The sequence below is a fragment of the Ascaphus truei genome, chromosome 3 (genome assembly GCF_040206685.1).
Source record: "Ascaphus truei isolate aAscTru1 chromosome 3, aAscTru1.hap1, whole genome shotgun sequence".
Lineage (NCBI taxonomy): Eukaryota > Metazoa > Chordata > Amphibia > Anura > Ascaphidae > Ascaphus > Ascaphus truei.
In genome coordinates, this window is record NC_134485.1 from 9,292,207 (window position 1) to 9,308,028 (window position 15,822).

At 47.9% G+C, this 15,822-nt stretch overlaps 1 protein-coding gene across 2 annotated transcripts in view; it reads right to left on the reverse strand.

Annotated features, from left to right (window-relative positions):
* Window positions 1-1,859: 1,859 nt before the first annotated feature.
* Window positions 1,860-15,822, reverse strand: part of CREG1 (cellular repressor of E1A stimulated genes 1) — a 37,509-nt gene continuing 23,546 nt past the window's right edge. The window contains exons 2-4 of one of the 2 annotated variants that reach the window (XM_075593616.1): window positions 12,101-12,220; window positions 5,396-5,580; window positions 1,860-2,552 (exon numbers count right to left, since the gene is read on the reverse strand). In XM_075593616.1, coding sequence (XP_075449731.1) covers window position 2,552; window positions 5,396-5,580; window positions 12,101-12,220 — 306 coding nt within the window. In that variant the 3' untranslated portion in view covers window positions 1,860-2,551. Of the gene's footprint in view, window positions 2,553-5,394; window positions 5,581-12,100; window positions 12,221-15,822 lie in introns of those variants that run through there. The other variant, XM_075593617.1, reaches the window with a different exon arrangement.

The window sequence follows — 15,822 nt, forward strand, 5'->3', positions numbered from 1 at the left end:
AGCCTATCGCATTAGTTGGTGCCAATGATATGGAAGAGTTTCACATATCCAGAGGTCAGTTATTACCGCAGGGAGTTCCCCTGCTGTTAAATTAGCATATTCCCCAGTTATCTCTATGGCGAGTTCAGTTTTCCCTCGCACAAAACCCATCTCAGTGTCTGGATGGGAGTAACCAGAACCGCCGACAGGGGGTGGGGGGTGTTTTAGGGTGGACAGCCGGGACAGGTGTCCTGGGCCCGGTGGCTGCAGGGGGCCCGGCCGGCACTGCAAGTTGGGCCCGACTTCTGGCCAGATTCGCCTGCGGCCTGGCCCCGGCTCTCCCTTAGCTGCCTGCAGCACTCTCCCTCACTCTGTCCCACACCGAGCTTCAAACGCTGGCGCGCGCCTGGCCCCTCTGACGTCAGCGCGCCAGAAGTAAGCTGGGCCACAGCTTCCGGCGTGCGCCGGCATGAGAGGGAGGCCCGGCGGCGTCGGAAAGGTCGGCGTTGAAAAGAGGGGGAGGCCTGCAGGCAGCTGAGGCAGAGCCGGAGCCCGGTCGCGACTGGCAGCCGGGCCTTTCAGCGGTCGGGCCCAACTTGCAGCGCTGGCTGGGCCCTCCGTAGCCACCATGCCCAGCCTGAGACCATCCCCAAGGCAAGCCAGGGGATTTTTAATATAGATTTGGGGGGGGGTATTTTTATATGCATGGGGAGGGGAGAGGGAATTGTTTATAAGTATTGTGGGTGGGTGTCTTTTTAATATGTATTGGGGGGTGGGGTTTTTTGGTATGTATTTTGTGGGGGGGATTGAGTGAGAGGGGTAATTGACGGAAGGTGGGGGTGAGGGAGATGAGAGAGGGGGGGTGGGAGGGATTGAGGAAAAGAAGGAGTAAGAGTGAGACACAGGGGAGAGAAATACATGCGAGGCGGGAGGAGGGAGAGTGAGCGAGCGAGGAAGAGGAAGTGAGACTGAGGGGAGAGAAATACATGGGAAGAGAGAGGGGGCTCGTGAGGTGCGAAATGGGGGGGAGGGGGGGGAGCAGATGTAATTCTAGTCCTGGGTCCCGGGAAATCTGCCTGCGGCCCTGGGAGTAACGCCACCGTTAGGTAAGAGACAACGCGAGGAGTCTTGTTAATTGAAAGTAACTTGAGGCAGTGCTAACTTAACATGGCGTTAAGCCTGTGCTAATGAGAAATACAAGTAGCTGTTCTCGCATATAATAAGCTTTGTGGATAGGAGTTAACCACAGAGGTTAGTGCTAATAAGGGGCCATCATCAAAATCAGAGTACACAGACAATTTGGGGAGGGGGGGGAGAATCTGGGCCCATGAGCCTGTACGTGTTTAAACAAAAATCACAATTTATATCCAGTGTAATAGGGCAGCAGACCAAAAACCCAGCACCCAATGTTGAGGGGGCATCCTATCACACATTGGTGACAAAACGTTGGTTCAATTTCTGCTACCTGTTGTCTGCTCACATTTGTGGATATCATATTGGGACTGTTGCTTTAAAAAAACATTTTTTTAAATAACACAGGCCTGTGAATCAACCAAATCAATAGCACAGATTTCTGGTACACTGTGCCAGGGGGGCTCAACTCCAGTCCTCAAGCCAAAACAGGTCCGGTTTTCAGGATATCCCTGCTTCAGCACAGGAGGCTCAATCTTTGACTGAGCCCGATTGAGCAACCTGTGCTGGAGCTGGGATATCCTGAAAACCAGACCTGTTGTGGGGGGAGGGAGACTGACGTTGAGCCCCCCTGCTGTATGTGGGGGGGATTGCGATGAACTTCTAGAACCACTCACTGTCAGGAATGCAACATACTCCCCGACATGCATGCTAGCCTCGCATAGGTAACCAATGCACCACCGACAATATATTTATAAATATATATTTATTTGCCATGAAACAAAATCAATATCTGCAATAAACGGTCATTTTAGAAACGCAGTAAAATCCTTTGGGTTCAGTCACATCCAACGCGCAAGAAAATATTCAGCAGTATAAAGCAATGATTGCATATTTCCAACTGGAAAAACGTCTATTTTGTAAATGATTGCCTCCAAAAACACGTTATTGTGGATCTCAAAAACGTCTGCCAGCGGATCCCCACCGCACGCCCTGTGCCCCCTTCCAGACGCCAGCAGAGGACGACTCTGGTTGGTTCTTAATGCTGGTTACAGAACAGCAGGAATTGGCACTGCACAATATAATTATTTCTATGATGGGGATATTCTGCAGGGGTTTGCTCTTTAAGCTGCAGTTTCACCTCGAAGGAGCTGGAAGTTTGTAGAGATCGTTATAAAATCATTATATTAAATCCACTGTGTTCATTTGCCAAGAGTCAATTCCCCAAGCAATGCTCCTTGCATTTATTTGTTTAACATTTTCATTCCTCGCTAAATAAGGCACACTCACTTCACTTGCAACACCTAATTATCAAATATGCTTAAAGAAAGGCTTAGAAAAATAAACATCAAAGATATGGCACGTAGGCATGGTGTGCGGATATGTCCAATAGCTTCACCAATGGCAGCAGGTTAAGTCCCAGTCTCCAAGCTGCAGGATACCTGTTGGAAAGAGAATATTCAATTTAACAGCTGCATTATTCAGACAAACTCAGGGATACGCTGGTAAATAATCAGTAACGAGAAGCCCTGTACTTGAAGTTTTTATATAAATAGCGTTAGCACACTACAGACTGAGCAGGCCCGCAGAAATCCCTGGCACAATTTAGAATAACTATGAATAGGGGGCACAGAGAAAGCCTCCTGAATTGTATGAGTAACTTGGCTACGCATCAAAGAAACTGCACAGTAACTCAAACTGCTCCTTGAACTTTTATCCCAGAGTTTCTTTGGCGTTGGGCACAGTGCAAGTTTAGTTGCAATGCAATATGAACCGGAGCAGTATATTCCGCTGCAGGGGTTCCCCTCTCACACTGTGCTCCCCGCCCCACAGGGAGATATTCTTTAGCACCAAGGGAACATTTCTACGTGATAATGCAGATGCTTCTATAGCGGATTATACAGCAGCGGATCATACGTGTAGTTATTTCGTTGTTGGAGAAAACAAGCTCAGGTTGTTGTGTGTGTGTGTGTGTGTGTGTGTCATGTCCAGCCAGACTCCAGTTATACCCAGTACAATCCAAGAGTTGTTTAAAACCAGAGACAGAACATGAAACACAGACAGAGCTCAGTGTTACATCCATTAACACAGTACAGTGTGTGTGTGTGTGTGTGTGTGTGTGCGTGTGTGTGTGCGTGTGTGTGTGCGTGTGTGTGTGTGTGTGTGTGTGTGTGTATATCTTTTGAATAAAATGGTCTTTTAGTTTAACTCTTTGGCCAAAGTGTCGTAAGCCCTTGAGCCCCTCCAAGCTAGACCACATCTCAAGGGTCCCAACACTAAAATAACCTGTACATTACCAGGAAGAATGATTTATAATAAATCTGTCAAAATTAGTTGCATAGTTTTAAGTCTGATTGAAGCTCTTATTAACCTGTACATTACCAGGAAAAGCACTCTGTATTAGATTTGTCGCAATCAAACTGTATGCAGGTTCCCATGAGTGGAGGTGAGCTTTTAACCATTTAAAAGTGGGAGGAAGTGAGCTTCAAACCTGGGAAGGAGGAGCCACCCTCCAAAATCAGCTAGGACCAGCTGAACGGAATTATAAACTATTTTAGTGTTGGGACCCTTGAGATGTGGTCTGCCTTGGAGGGGCTCAAGGGCTTACAACACTTTGGCCAAAGAGTTAAAGTAAAAGACCATTTTATTCAAAATATATCTTTATATCTATCTATATATATGCACTGTACCGTGTATCTGTGTTAATGGATGTAGCACTGAGCTCTGTCTGTGTTTCATGTTCTGTCTCTGGTTTTAAATATATATTGCCATGCTCAGTAGCACTCCTCTTTGACATACATACATACATACATACATACATACATACATACATACATACATATATATATATACCTATATATATATATATATATATATATATATATATATACCTATACATATATACATATATACATACATACATATATACATATACAAATACAACTGTATGCTCATCTGCATGTCTTAGGCAGGTCTGCAACCCCGCCTTTCCCCATCATCACCCAGCATACAGCACTTCCACTGCAGCAAGGGATTCTGGGAAATTACATGCAAATGAGCACACAGTGTCACTTTTTGCCTCAATAACCATTTTTAACATGGTTCCCTATAGGCTTAAGCTTGCTGCATGGTCACAGCTTTGAGCACAGCCAGGGTTAAGGTGCATACCCAGAAAACCAATCACAGACAGCTGTTTCGACCTTGATGGGTCTCATCAGTGTGGGGTCGATTTTAACTGGGTATGCATGAGAGGCTATGGGATTTCCCAGAATCCCTTGCTGCAGTGGAAGTGCTGTATGCTGGGTGATGATGGGGAAAGGCGGGGTTGCAGACCTGCCTAAGACATGCAGATGAGCATACAGTTGTATTTGCATATTTGCTTTCCTGTGGAGGGTTTTTGTCACTTTTTTTACTCACCATAACTTAACTCAGTATTATGGTATAGCCTATCCCATAGCCTCTCATGCATACCCAGTTAAAATCAACCCCACACTGATGAGACCCATCAAGGTCGAAACAGCTGTCTGTGGGTGGGTTTTCTGGGTATGCACCTTAACCCTGGCAAGCTTAAGCCTATAGGGAACCATGTTAAAAATGGTTTTTGAGGCAAAAAGTGACACTGTGTGCTCATTTGCATGTCATTTCCCAGAATCCCTTGCTGCAGTGGAAGTGCTGTATGCTGGGTGATAATGGGGAAAGACGGGGTTGCAGACCTGCCTAAGACATGCAGATGAGCATACAGTTGTATTTGCATATTTGCTTTCCTGTGGAGGGTTTTTGTCACTTTTTTTTACTCACCATAACTTAACTCAGTATTATGATATATATATTTATAGTGGTTATTTTGGGGGGTTCAATATGAGCTTATTGGGGTTCTGCATGATTTGCAATTCAAGAGTTGTTAATATTACAGAAGAGGGTGTAAAGATTGTCATAACTCTGTTCTGTTATTGCCAAATATCCATCTTAACATTTGGACTGGTCACACTTTGGTTGCCACAACGCCGTGTTTTTGGGCACTCCAGGGTGCCACGACGCTGTGGGATGCATCAAGCCTGTAGAGCGCTCATTTCTAGGGGAGACTGTGTCCTCCCCCGTTATGGAGCGCAGAATGGGTTGCTGTGTTAAGCAGGTCGCGGTTTTCAACTTCAAAATCATTTTCTCCTTAAAAGTATTTCGCATTTAGGAAACATAACAACATTTTATTTCCCCCCCAATCAGCATTGGAGTTATTTTGCCAACTAATTTGAACCATTACATTTGACACAGGAAGGGAGTCACTTACTAGGGTTTAGCATTGTAATAATCTTCTGGCGTCACAGTTTTAATTCCACCAAAATAGTCCAGCACCCAGATGTTGGTGATGTTGAGTTTGGCAAAGAACCAGCTGTGGTCCCGAGGCCAGCTGGCCATTTCAGGGTGACGGCTGAACAACGCCAACTTTGCCGTGTCCGTCTCGGTGCTGTCCACCTTTGTATAAAGGAACACAAAGGTCATTTCAGAACGTCATTGCAAACACATTTATCGTTCACATTTGTCTCGCTGAGGAGACCCCCGTGCCCATCTCTCGCTCACCCACTGGCTGTGATCTCTTTATTATTCGTGTGCGTTTATCTTTTGCAGAAAGATCCCTTCTTGCAAGAGAGTACATACAGTTTAAAGGTGTTTCTTGATCACATGTTTGCAGTCTGGGGTGTAATGAGCCTGGATGTTCTCTACATTTGTTCACCCGTCTCCAGCTCTTCTGACCTTACAGGTTTTGTTCCAATGGGTCCATTATAAGTTGGGAAACCTTTCAACGAACCAACATTGAATTTTCGACTGTGAAGAACTCTAGTGTATAGAGCTTTCTAAACATCACGCCTCGTGAGGTTTTTATAGCTCTGTACACGATGAAGAACTCTTGGTCTTCACACACACAATCTACCCTTCTCAGGACCAGCTCGGCTGCTAGAACTCCGACCTACTATTCACATAGATATCACATTAAACAAAATGACACCATGCATGGCTTACTTGAATTCTTTTTATTAGTTTGCACACACTAGCAATAAGACTGAAAGGGACTATTATAGCAGCAATCAAGCTACCGTTAAAAATAAATAAAAAAATCCATCCTTTAATATGTGCATCAGTACAATCTGCACACTGACAAAATTGCTGATCGATCGTTTTATTTATTTATTTTTAAATTAGGGCAGGCGTTCTTAACCCACTTAACTGCTCTCTGGCATGGGCGGCATCATGACGTAGTTACCATGGCAACGATTTGCATTTGCCGCCACGTTGTCATGGCGACGTGACCCCCTACCAAATCTTGCACACCCAGTTTGCACCCCCCTGCGCTAGAACATGCTGTGGCAGCTTTGTATTGGGAAACCACAGCCTCCATGTTGCTTTTTTGTTTTGTTACCGACAGATTAAACAGTAATATCCTGTGATCTTGGCACTCCCCACAAGTTACAGTAAAAAAAGGGTTTGTTTTAAAGCAGCATTTCCTCCTCCTTAGGCTCCATTTTTGTAACAGATGAAGCGGTAGGGGTCCCCAGTTCTAAGCCACATTAATTTAAACTCTGGGGACCCCTGGGTTTCGGGGATGCCGTACTTCCTGGTAATTTAAAGTACCAGCGTAACAGGAAATTTAAACCGCCATTTTGTTTCCCCTGGAGGTGACACACCGACGCCATATTTACAGTTATATATCTCTGGGACCAGGGGGTCCTGGGGATGCAATTAATGCTTTTCAGCTCTGCGGAATCCCTGCTCCCCACCTATGTAAAATAAAAGGGACTTATAGTAGCATAGTATAGTAGTAAGGGAACTGCGGTTTTAAAACATTGTATGGTCTCTTGTAAAATGCTGGATTTGTATTTAATGCTGAACATTATTTAACCTTGAATGTTTGTGTGGAAGATCAAGTTAACAGTAACAAACGAAATTCCCAGCGAATGTCCACTGGAGGTCAGTAAAGAGCAAGTAACACCTGCTCTCCGTTCTCTTTATTTCAACATCGGCTTGCTGACATTCAAAGCCCTACATGCCCAGCTATCTGAAAGCTTCTAGTTCCCTACACTCCCATTCGCTCACTTCCATGTGCAGGTGAAGGACCCCCAACAGTTCCCAGAATCTCTGGGACTTCCTTTGGGGCCCGAGCTTTTAACAACACTGCTCCCACTCTCGAACTGTACAAGGCAGACTGTCCCCGAGGCCCCCTCTCTGGGAATTATTAAAACAGGCTCAAGCCCTGGTTACCCAGGCATTTAATTGACTCAAACTGTCCGGCATTTAATAGCTACAGTACCGTCCCATCCTGTATTGGATCTTCCCTTGGGTTTGGTCTCCATTTATAACCTTAAATGTTGTCGTCTATTATTTTTTTTTTTTAACAAACAGTTTTATTGGTTTTCATGGAGGGTTACAGGCAACAATCCAATAAATTTACATGAGGTGTGTTTACAACCGTTTGTACATACATTAAGGCGGGCAATCTTACAAAACCTAGACAAGGAAGCTTTGCAGGAATAAACAGTAACTCCTCCTTATTTTAAAGAAGAAATATGAGGATAGGGTGGAGCAGATAGAGAAAGAGAAAAAGAAAAGGGTGAAGAGGGGGGGGTAGGGTAGGAGGGGGGGGAAGGCGCAATGATCTGGAGATGCGAGTGTTTTAATCTTAATTGTAGGGCCATAAGTCCCAGACCTTGTTAAACCGGTCTAGGCTCTGGTTCAGGAGGGCCGTCAAGTATTCCATCGATTTAACCTCGTTTGTTCGGCGGAGAACCATCTGTTTGGACGGGGTTTTTATTTGTTTCCAATTGGCCGTTAGCGAGCTGCTGTGAACAAGTGTGAGATTAGTTTTCTCGTAGAAGCTGGGGCTGAGTCAGTTGGTTTCGCTAGTCGGAACACCAGGGGGTCCAGAGGGATCTCCTCTCTCGCTATTTCCTCCGCCATAGAGCGGATCATATTCCAGAAAATCTGGACCCTCGGGCAGGTCCATAGTATATGTGCCAGATCTCCACCCTGACCACACCCTCTCCAACACATATCTGGCTGGCCAGGGAAGATCCGGCTCAGCCTTCTCGGGGACAGGTACCAATGAAATAGAATTTTGTATATATTCTCTTTGGTAGTAGTACAAATGGATGTTTTGGCTGCAGCTTCCCAAATGTCCTCCCAGTCATCTCTATCTATGTCTACGTTTAGGTCCTCAGCCCATTTCAACATATAGTTGTGGTTGGCGGGTATCAGGGAACGTGCTAGTCCCAGGTAGATTCCCGAGATCAAACCTCTTTGGTAAGTTCCTACGGCGCATTTTTTTTCAAAAGTCGTGAGGCTTTTAAATTTGGATTTGTGGGACGCCACTTGGAGGAAATGTCTGATCTGGAGGAATCCATATAAGGGAAGTTTTACCAAGGGGTGTCTGTCCTGTAACTCCAAGAATGACATCAGAGACCCCTTGTTAAGTAAGTCCGATGCTGTCTTTATACCCAATTCACGGAATTGCTTAAAGTCCCTGGGGACACAACCCGGGGGAAAATCTGGATTATCGAATATAGGAATAAGGGGTGAGGGGTGTCGTCTATTATTAACGTCTTTTAATTGTATTAAATTCAGGGTCATTGGTGGAGATTCTTCCTTTTTCCAGAAGTGAACTCGAGTGCATCTGGTGGCCAATAATATGTGTGAAGTCAATATTTGGAAATGTTTAGGTATGTTTTGGGATTTTGTATAAAATAATTCTGTAAAGGAATCTCTTGAAATTGTTTCATGGGTTAGTTCTTTGATTAAAATCAAATATCTGGGACCCAGTTTAGGAAATATTGAGACAAGACCACCAGTTATGAGACATCGTACCAACTTCACCACATGCTCTCCAGCATCTATTGGAATATTGTGGATATAGTTTATGTAATCTGGAACTAGGTACCAACGGAGCAAGATTTTATATCCATTCTCTTTTGTATTAGTACAAATTGAACTTTTAGAGGGGGTTGTTGATATGGCTTCTAGTGGTATACTCATACCTAGTTCTTTTCCCCTAATAAGCATATATAATAATTTATTATCTCGATACATGTCTGTGACGATAGTGAGGGTTTGGCCCGGGATTAACGAGGTTACTCCCCAAGGGCCCCCCACTAACCTCGCCAGGGAGACAAGGGGTTTAGTGGGCTGAGGTCCAGAAATGTGATTTAACCCTTGTTATAACATGAAAATGCTTATTCCCCTGTGTAAAATGTATTGTTGCTGGGTCAGTGTCTGCATAACCCACCCACTGGGATTTAAGGGGTTAATCTTATATGCAGTGCTGAATAAACAGTTACCTGAAAACTGGTAATTTGGTAACGGAGTAAGCCAGGACCCTGAGCCTTGGGGGTACAGCCTCCGGGTCACCCCCAAGTACACACATATTAAAAATATAACTGTCATAAGAGGAACATATATTTTTGATAAAGTGACTTTTTGCAGTCTTACAAGGTACAGGCCAAATGCTAACTACCTCTGCCTGCCTTTGTAATGCGTACCAGGACCAAATGGTGCCTCATATGAGTCTATTCACGTTTGATATGCAAGCTTCCTCACTGGAAGTGTATATCAACAGAGAGGTGTGACACCTAGTGATCAACAGGTAATGACCTAATTGTTTATGCGAGAAGCTACAAGCCTACTTCAAAAGGTTTTATTGATGGGGCCACCCCCAGCAGAAAATCAAAATGAATAACTTTATTATATCTTAAGTCTCGTCCCAGTTCAAACCCAGGTATATATATATTTATATATAGTTTTGGTGTAAATTACAACCTGTCACAAGCTACCGTGACAATGTCTTGTATATATATATATATTCATCTGCATGTCTTAGGCAGGTCTGCAACCCCACCTTTCACTGTGTACTCATTTGCATGTCATTTCCCAGAATCCCTTGCTGCAGTGGAAGTGCTGTATGATAATGGGGAAAGGTGGGGTTGCAGACCTGCCTAAGACATGCAGATGAGCATACAGTTGTATTTGCTTTCCTGTGGAGGGTCGGTCTCTCTCTCTCTCTCTCTCTCTCTCATTGGCCCAAGCAGTATTATATTTTGAACCCCTCTAGTTTAAACTCTTGGGAACCCCACTTACCAAGAACTTAGTGGTCTAGTTACCAGTGAAAATATCTCTGGAGGACACACCAGTTTAATAATAATGATAATAATATTTTATTACAGGAGGAGAGAGAGGGACCAAAGTGGCAAGGAAAAAAAAAACCAGGAGGCAGACATACAGAGAAGAAGAAAATGGGTGGGGAGGGAAGAAAGGAGAGGTTACCAGAGAAACAGGCATTGTTCAATGATGCAAGACAGAAGTAAGAGGAAACAGAGGTGGTATAATGTAGCAATAATGACCCGTCTAAGGCAGATTGGGAGATTAGAAATTGGAACACAGAGCCAATAAATGGTGTGAGGAGGCAGCTAAAGAAATGCAATCCGGAGGAGCCAGCATTATACAAGATACTTTCCTCTTCATCTGCAGCTAGTGATGTCCAGCATGAGGCAATACCACAGCTTACTGCTAGTGATGTCCAGCATGATACAATACCACAGCTTACGGTTAGCATTATATGAGAGGCTATTTAAATCTTGCTTTAAATGCCGGCCGGTAGCTGACCCAGTAGGGTGGACCATGGATCTCTGTGGATTTTTTTTTTGAAAGAGGGAATCAACTAATGAATCACTTAATTTTGAGGAGGACAATATTTGAGGAACCCCACGTAACACGTGAGAGAGCTCCTCTCGCAAATTAAACCGCTGAAAGGGAACGAGGTAAAGTGGCAATGCAAACATGGGTTTCAATCCACTATTGGTGATCCACTACAGCAGATGGTGCTGCTCAGCTTGGATCGCAAAAACTAATATTTAAATGACTTGACAATATAAACACCTCTTTATACCAGTGAATTTCCCCTTAAAGTTAAAATGTTATTTTTTTGTCCACTTTGAAAATGAAGCTTTCCTTTAGGAAAATAAATGAAATGGTGGCAATATGCCGTGTCCAGCTCCAAATGAACAGCGATATGCTGCACACCATTAGTCAAAAACAAGACAGTATTACCGGTGCTGCTGGTTCAAAGGGATACCTGTCACAAATATCCAAGCTTGAACTGTGACAAGGAAAGATCCAGCGCTCCACGGATTTGCAAAAGTATCAAATTTATTGCGCCATACACAACGACCGTTTCGACTTTAGTACGTCTTTTTCAAGTGAAAAGGCCTTTTCCTACGAAGGTCGAAACGACCGTTGTGTATGGCACAATAAATTTGATACTTTTGCAAATCCGTGGAGCGCTGGATCTTTCCTTTTCACAGTGTCCAACTCCAAGACAGAGAACCAAACAGAATAAAGCAGGGGTGGCCCTCTAAGTCAAAGACTGAGCCACCTGTGCTGACGCAGGGATATCCTGAACAACTAATCTATTGGTGGCCCTTGAGGACTGAAGTTGGCCACCCATGGGATAAGGGAATGGAGAAAGGAGAGACACTTTGTGATTCGGATATACTATCCCCTTCAACAGAGTCTTATTCTACAGAAACGGTAACAGAAACAGCACACCTCCCGAGTTTCAGGTTCTCTTTGTTTGCAAGACAACACTGAAAAATGGCAGGAAAAAAATAAACACAACTTACAAAAACAGGCAATTGTAAGGCATCTGAACTTGTCCTCTAAATAAAATGTCCCTGCTATCAGTTTACACCGTGGCTGGAAGAAACTACCTGCCATTTAACCTTAAGCATTACATATCAGCGTTTCATTATTATCTGATGGCATTGTGAATATGATGGACTCACATAGGCAAGTGTGTGGTGAAGTAGTAACTACAGGACATAGCTCGGACACGGCTGAAGCCCTTGTCATGATACTTACATTGTGTGTTTAGCTTGTTGAACCTGACCTACATACATGTAGCTGGTATGACAATTGCCGACAGTGGAGTTCTCAACATACAAACATCACGCACCTTTTGAATGCTCCCAGAGAGTATGATGTGAGCACATAGTGGGCTCTGTGGATCGTACCCCTCTTTTTTGCAGTAAGACGTCTGCGCCAAAGACATTGTGAGAGACGCGTTGGGGTTCACCTAAACGAGAGAGAAAATAAATCAAGTGGTCATATTTTTGCCAAAAGGAAAAAACAGATACCTGGTAGAAATAAAATACTTCTACGTTTCCTCTGACAACGTTACATTTTGAACAGCTACTTTGTCAACCAAACGGTAAACTAGATTTAAACATACCTCAAAACTGCCGATCTGGAAACCAATATAAAACATTTTTTACTATGCAATAGCCAAAGACAACATGCAGAATTAAAATACACAAAAAGAGCCCGATTCCCATTCTGTGATGTGAAAATACAGCTAAAGTAATAGGCCAACAGACAGGGAAATGGCAGTCCTGCGTATATCACTACATGTGCTCTGCCTCCCATCCCGCGCCGGGCACGCGCTCTGACCCCCCCATCCCGCACGCTCTGCCCCCCCCATCCTGCACGGGCGTGCGCTCTGCCCCACCCCCATCCCGGGCGTGCGCTCTGCCCCACCCCCATCCCGGGCGCGCGCTCTGCCCCACCCCCATCCCGCGCCGGGCGCGCGCTCTGCCCCACCCCCATCCCGGGCGCGCGCTCTGCCCCACCCCCATCCCGCGCCGGGCGCGCGCTCTGCCCCCCCTCCATCTTGTGCCGGGTGCGCGCTCTGTCCCCCCCCCATCCCGCACTCTCTGCCCTCTATCCCACGCCGGGCGCGCGCTCTGCCCTCTATCCCACGCCGCGTATGCGCTTTATCCCGCACCGTGCATGCGCTCTGCCCTCTATCCCACGCCACGTATGCCCTCTATCCCGCACCGTGCATGCGCTCTGCCCTCTATCCCACGCCGCGTATGCGCTCTATCCCGCACCGTGCATGCGCTCTGCCCTCTATCCCACGCCACGTATGCGCTCTATCCCGCACCGTGCATGCGCTCTGCCCTCTATCCCACGCCGCGTATGCCCTCTATCCCGCACCGTGCATGCGCTCTGCCCTCTATCCCACGCCGCGTATGCGCTCTATCCCGCACCGTGCATGCGCTCTGCCCTCTATCCCACGTCACGTATGCGCTCTATCCCGCACCGTGCATGCGCTCTGCCCTCTATCCCACGCCACGTATGCCCTCTATCCCGCACCGTGCATGCGCTCTGCCCTCTATCCCACGCCGCGTATGCTCTTTGCCCTCTATCCCACGCCGTGCATGCGCTCTGCCCTCCATCCCATGCCACGTATGCTCTTTGCCCTCTATCCCGCACCGTGCATGCGCTCTCCCCTCTATCCCACGCCACGTATGCGCTCTATCCCGCACCGTGCATGCGCTCTGCCCTCTATCCCACGCCACGTCTGCCCTCTATCCCGCACCGTGCATGCGCTCTGCCCTCTATCCCGCACCGTGCATGCGCTCTGCCCTCTATCCCACGCCGTGCATGCGCTCTGCCCTCTATCCCACGCCACGTATGCCCTCTATCCCGCACCGTGCATGCGCTCTGCCCTCTATCCCACGCCACGTATGCCCTCTATCCCGCACCGTGCATGCGCTCTGCCCTCTATCCCACGCCACGTATGCTCTTTGCCCTCGATCCCGCACCGTGCATGCGCTCTGCCCTCTATCCCACGCCACGTATGCCCTCTATCCCGCACCGTGCATGCGCTCTGCCCTCTATCCCACGCCGCGTATGCCCTCTATCCCGCACCGTGCATGCGCTCTGCCCTCTATCCCACGCCGCGTATGCGCTCTATCCCGCACCGTGCATGCGCTCTGCCCTCTATCCCACGCCACGTATGCGCTCTATCCCGCACCGTGCATGCGCTCTGCCCTCTATCCCACGCCACGTATGCCCTCTATCCCGCACCGTGCATGCGCTCTGCCCTCTATCCCACGCCGCGTATGCTCTTTGCCCTCTATCCCGCACCGTGCATGCGCTCTCCCCTCTATCCCATGCCACGTATGCTCTTTGCCCTCTATCCCGCACCGTGCATGCGCTCTGCCCTCTATCCCACGCCACGTATGCCCTCTATCCCGCACCGTGCATGCGCTCTGCCCTCTATCCCACGCCGCGTATGCTCTTTGCCCTCTATCCCGAACCGTGCATGCGCTCTGCCCTCTATCCCACGCCGCGTATGCTCTTTGCCCTCTATCCCACGCCGTGCATGCGCTCTGCCCTCTATCCCATGCCACGTATGCTCTTTGCCCTCTATCCCGCACCGTGCATGCGCTCTCCCCTCTATCCCACGCCACGTATGCGCTCTATCCCGCACCGTGCATGCGCTCTCCCCTCTATCCCACGCCACGTATGCGCTCTATCCCGCACCGTGCATGCGCTCTGCCCTCTATCCCACGCCGTGCATGCGCTCTGCCCTCTATCCCATGCCACGTATGCTCTTTGCCCTCTATCCCGCACCGTGCATGCGCTCTGCCCTCTATCCCATGCCACGTATGCGCTCTATCCCGCACCGTGCATGCGCTCTGCCCTCTATCCCACGCCACGTATGCCCTCTATCCCGCACCGTGCATGCGCTCTGCCCTCTATCCCACGCCACGTATGCTCTCTATCCCGCACCGTGCATGCGCTCTGCCCTCTATCCCACGCCGCGTATGCTCTTTGCCCTCTATCCCGCACCGTGCATGCGCTCTGCCCTCTATCCCACGCCACGTATGCGCTCTATCCCGCACCGTGCATGCGCTCTGCCCTCTATCCCACGCCGCGTATGCTCTTTGCCCTCTATCCCACGCCGCGTATGCTCTTTGCCCTCTATCCCGCACCGTGCATGCGCTCTGCCCTCTATCCCGCACCGTGCATGCGCTCTGCCCTCTATCCCGCACCGTGCATGCGCTCTGCCCTCTATCCCATGCCATGTATGCTCTGCTCTCTATCCCGCACCAGGCGCGCGCTCTGCCCTCTATCCCACGCCACGTATGCGCTTTATCCCGCACCAGGCGCGCGCTCTGCCCTCTATCCCACGCCACGTATGCGCTCTATCCCGCACCGTGCATGCGCTCTGCCCTCTATCCCGCACCAGGCGCGCTCTGCCCAGGTTTTATGCACATTAGTTGCAAAACAGCATTTCAAATACAGAATTTTAAACAAGATTTATCTGTCTAATCCATACTGTGCAAAGCACCAGAACACCAGCACCCCCGGTATATTCTGTGATGTTCAAGTTATTGAGCAAAGCTTTTAGGTCTTTGTCACATTTAAAGCAGTGCAACAAATGGTAGTTTTCTTTACTTTTTTTCTGATAGGATTGTAGCAGGTGGTCTCCGAGGCTGAACCGCATTAATTTCAGCTCCGGTGACCCCTGCTTCCTTAATTACTTAACTCCGTAGGGGGTGCCGGGATCCGCTTCCTGTTTAAAATGTCATGCGGGTCAATAGGAAGCCGCAAGCCATGAATTCATGGCTTCCTATAGGCCCGCAAGACGTAGGACATTTAAATCGCCATTATGTTAGCCCCAACAAGCCCAGGAGTTGCTACCCGCCAGGATACCGGCACCCCCTACGGAGGCAAAAATGTCGGGAAGCAGGGGGTGCCCGGAGCTAGCAGGGGGTGCCGGAGCTAGCAGGGGGTGCCCGGAGCTAGCAGGGGGTGCCCGGAGCTAGCAGGGGGTGCCCGGAGATAGCAGGGGGTGCCCGGAGATAGCAGGGGGTGCCCGGAGAT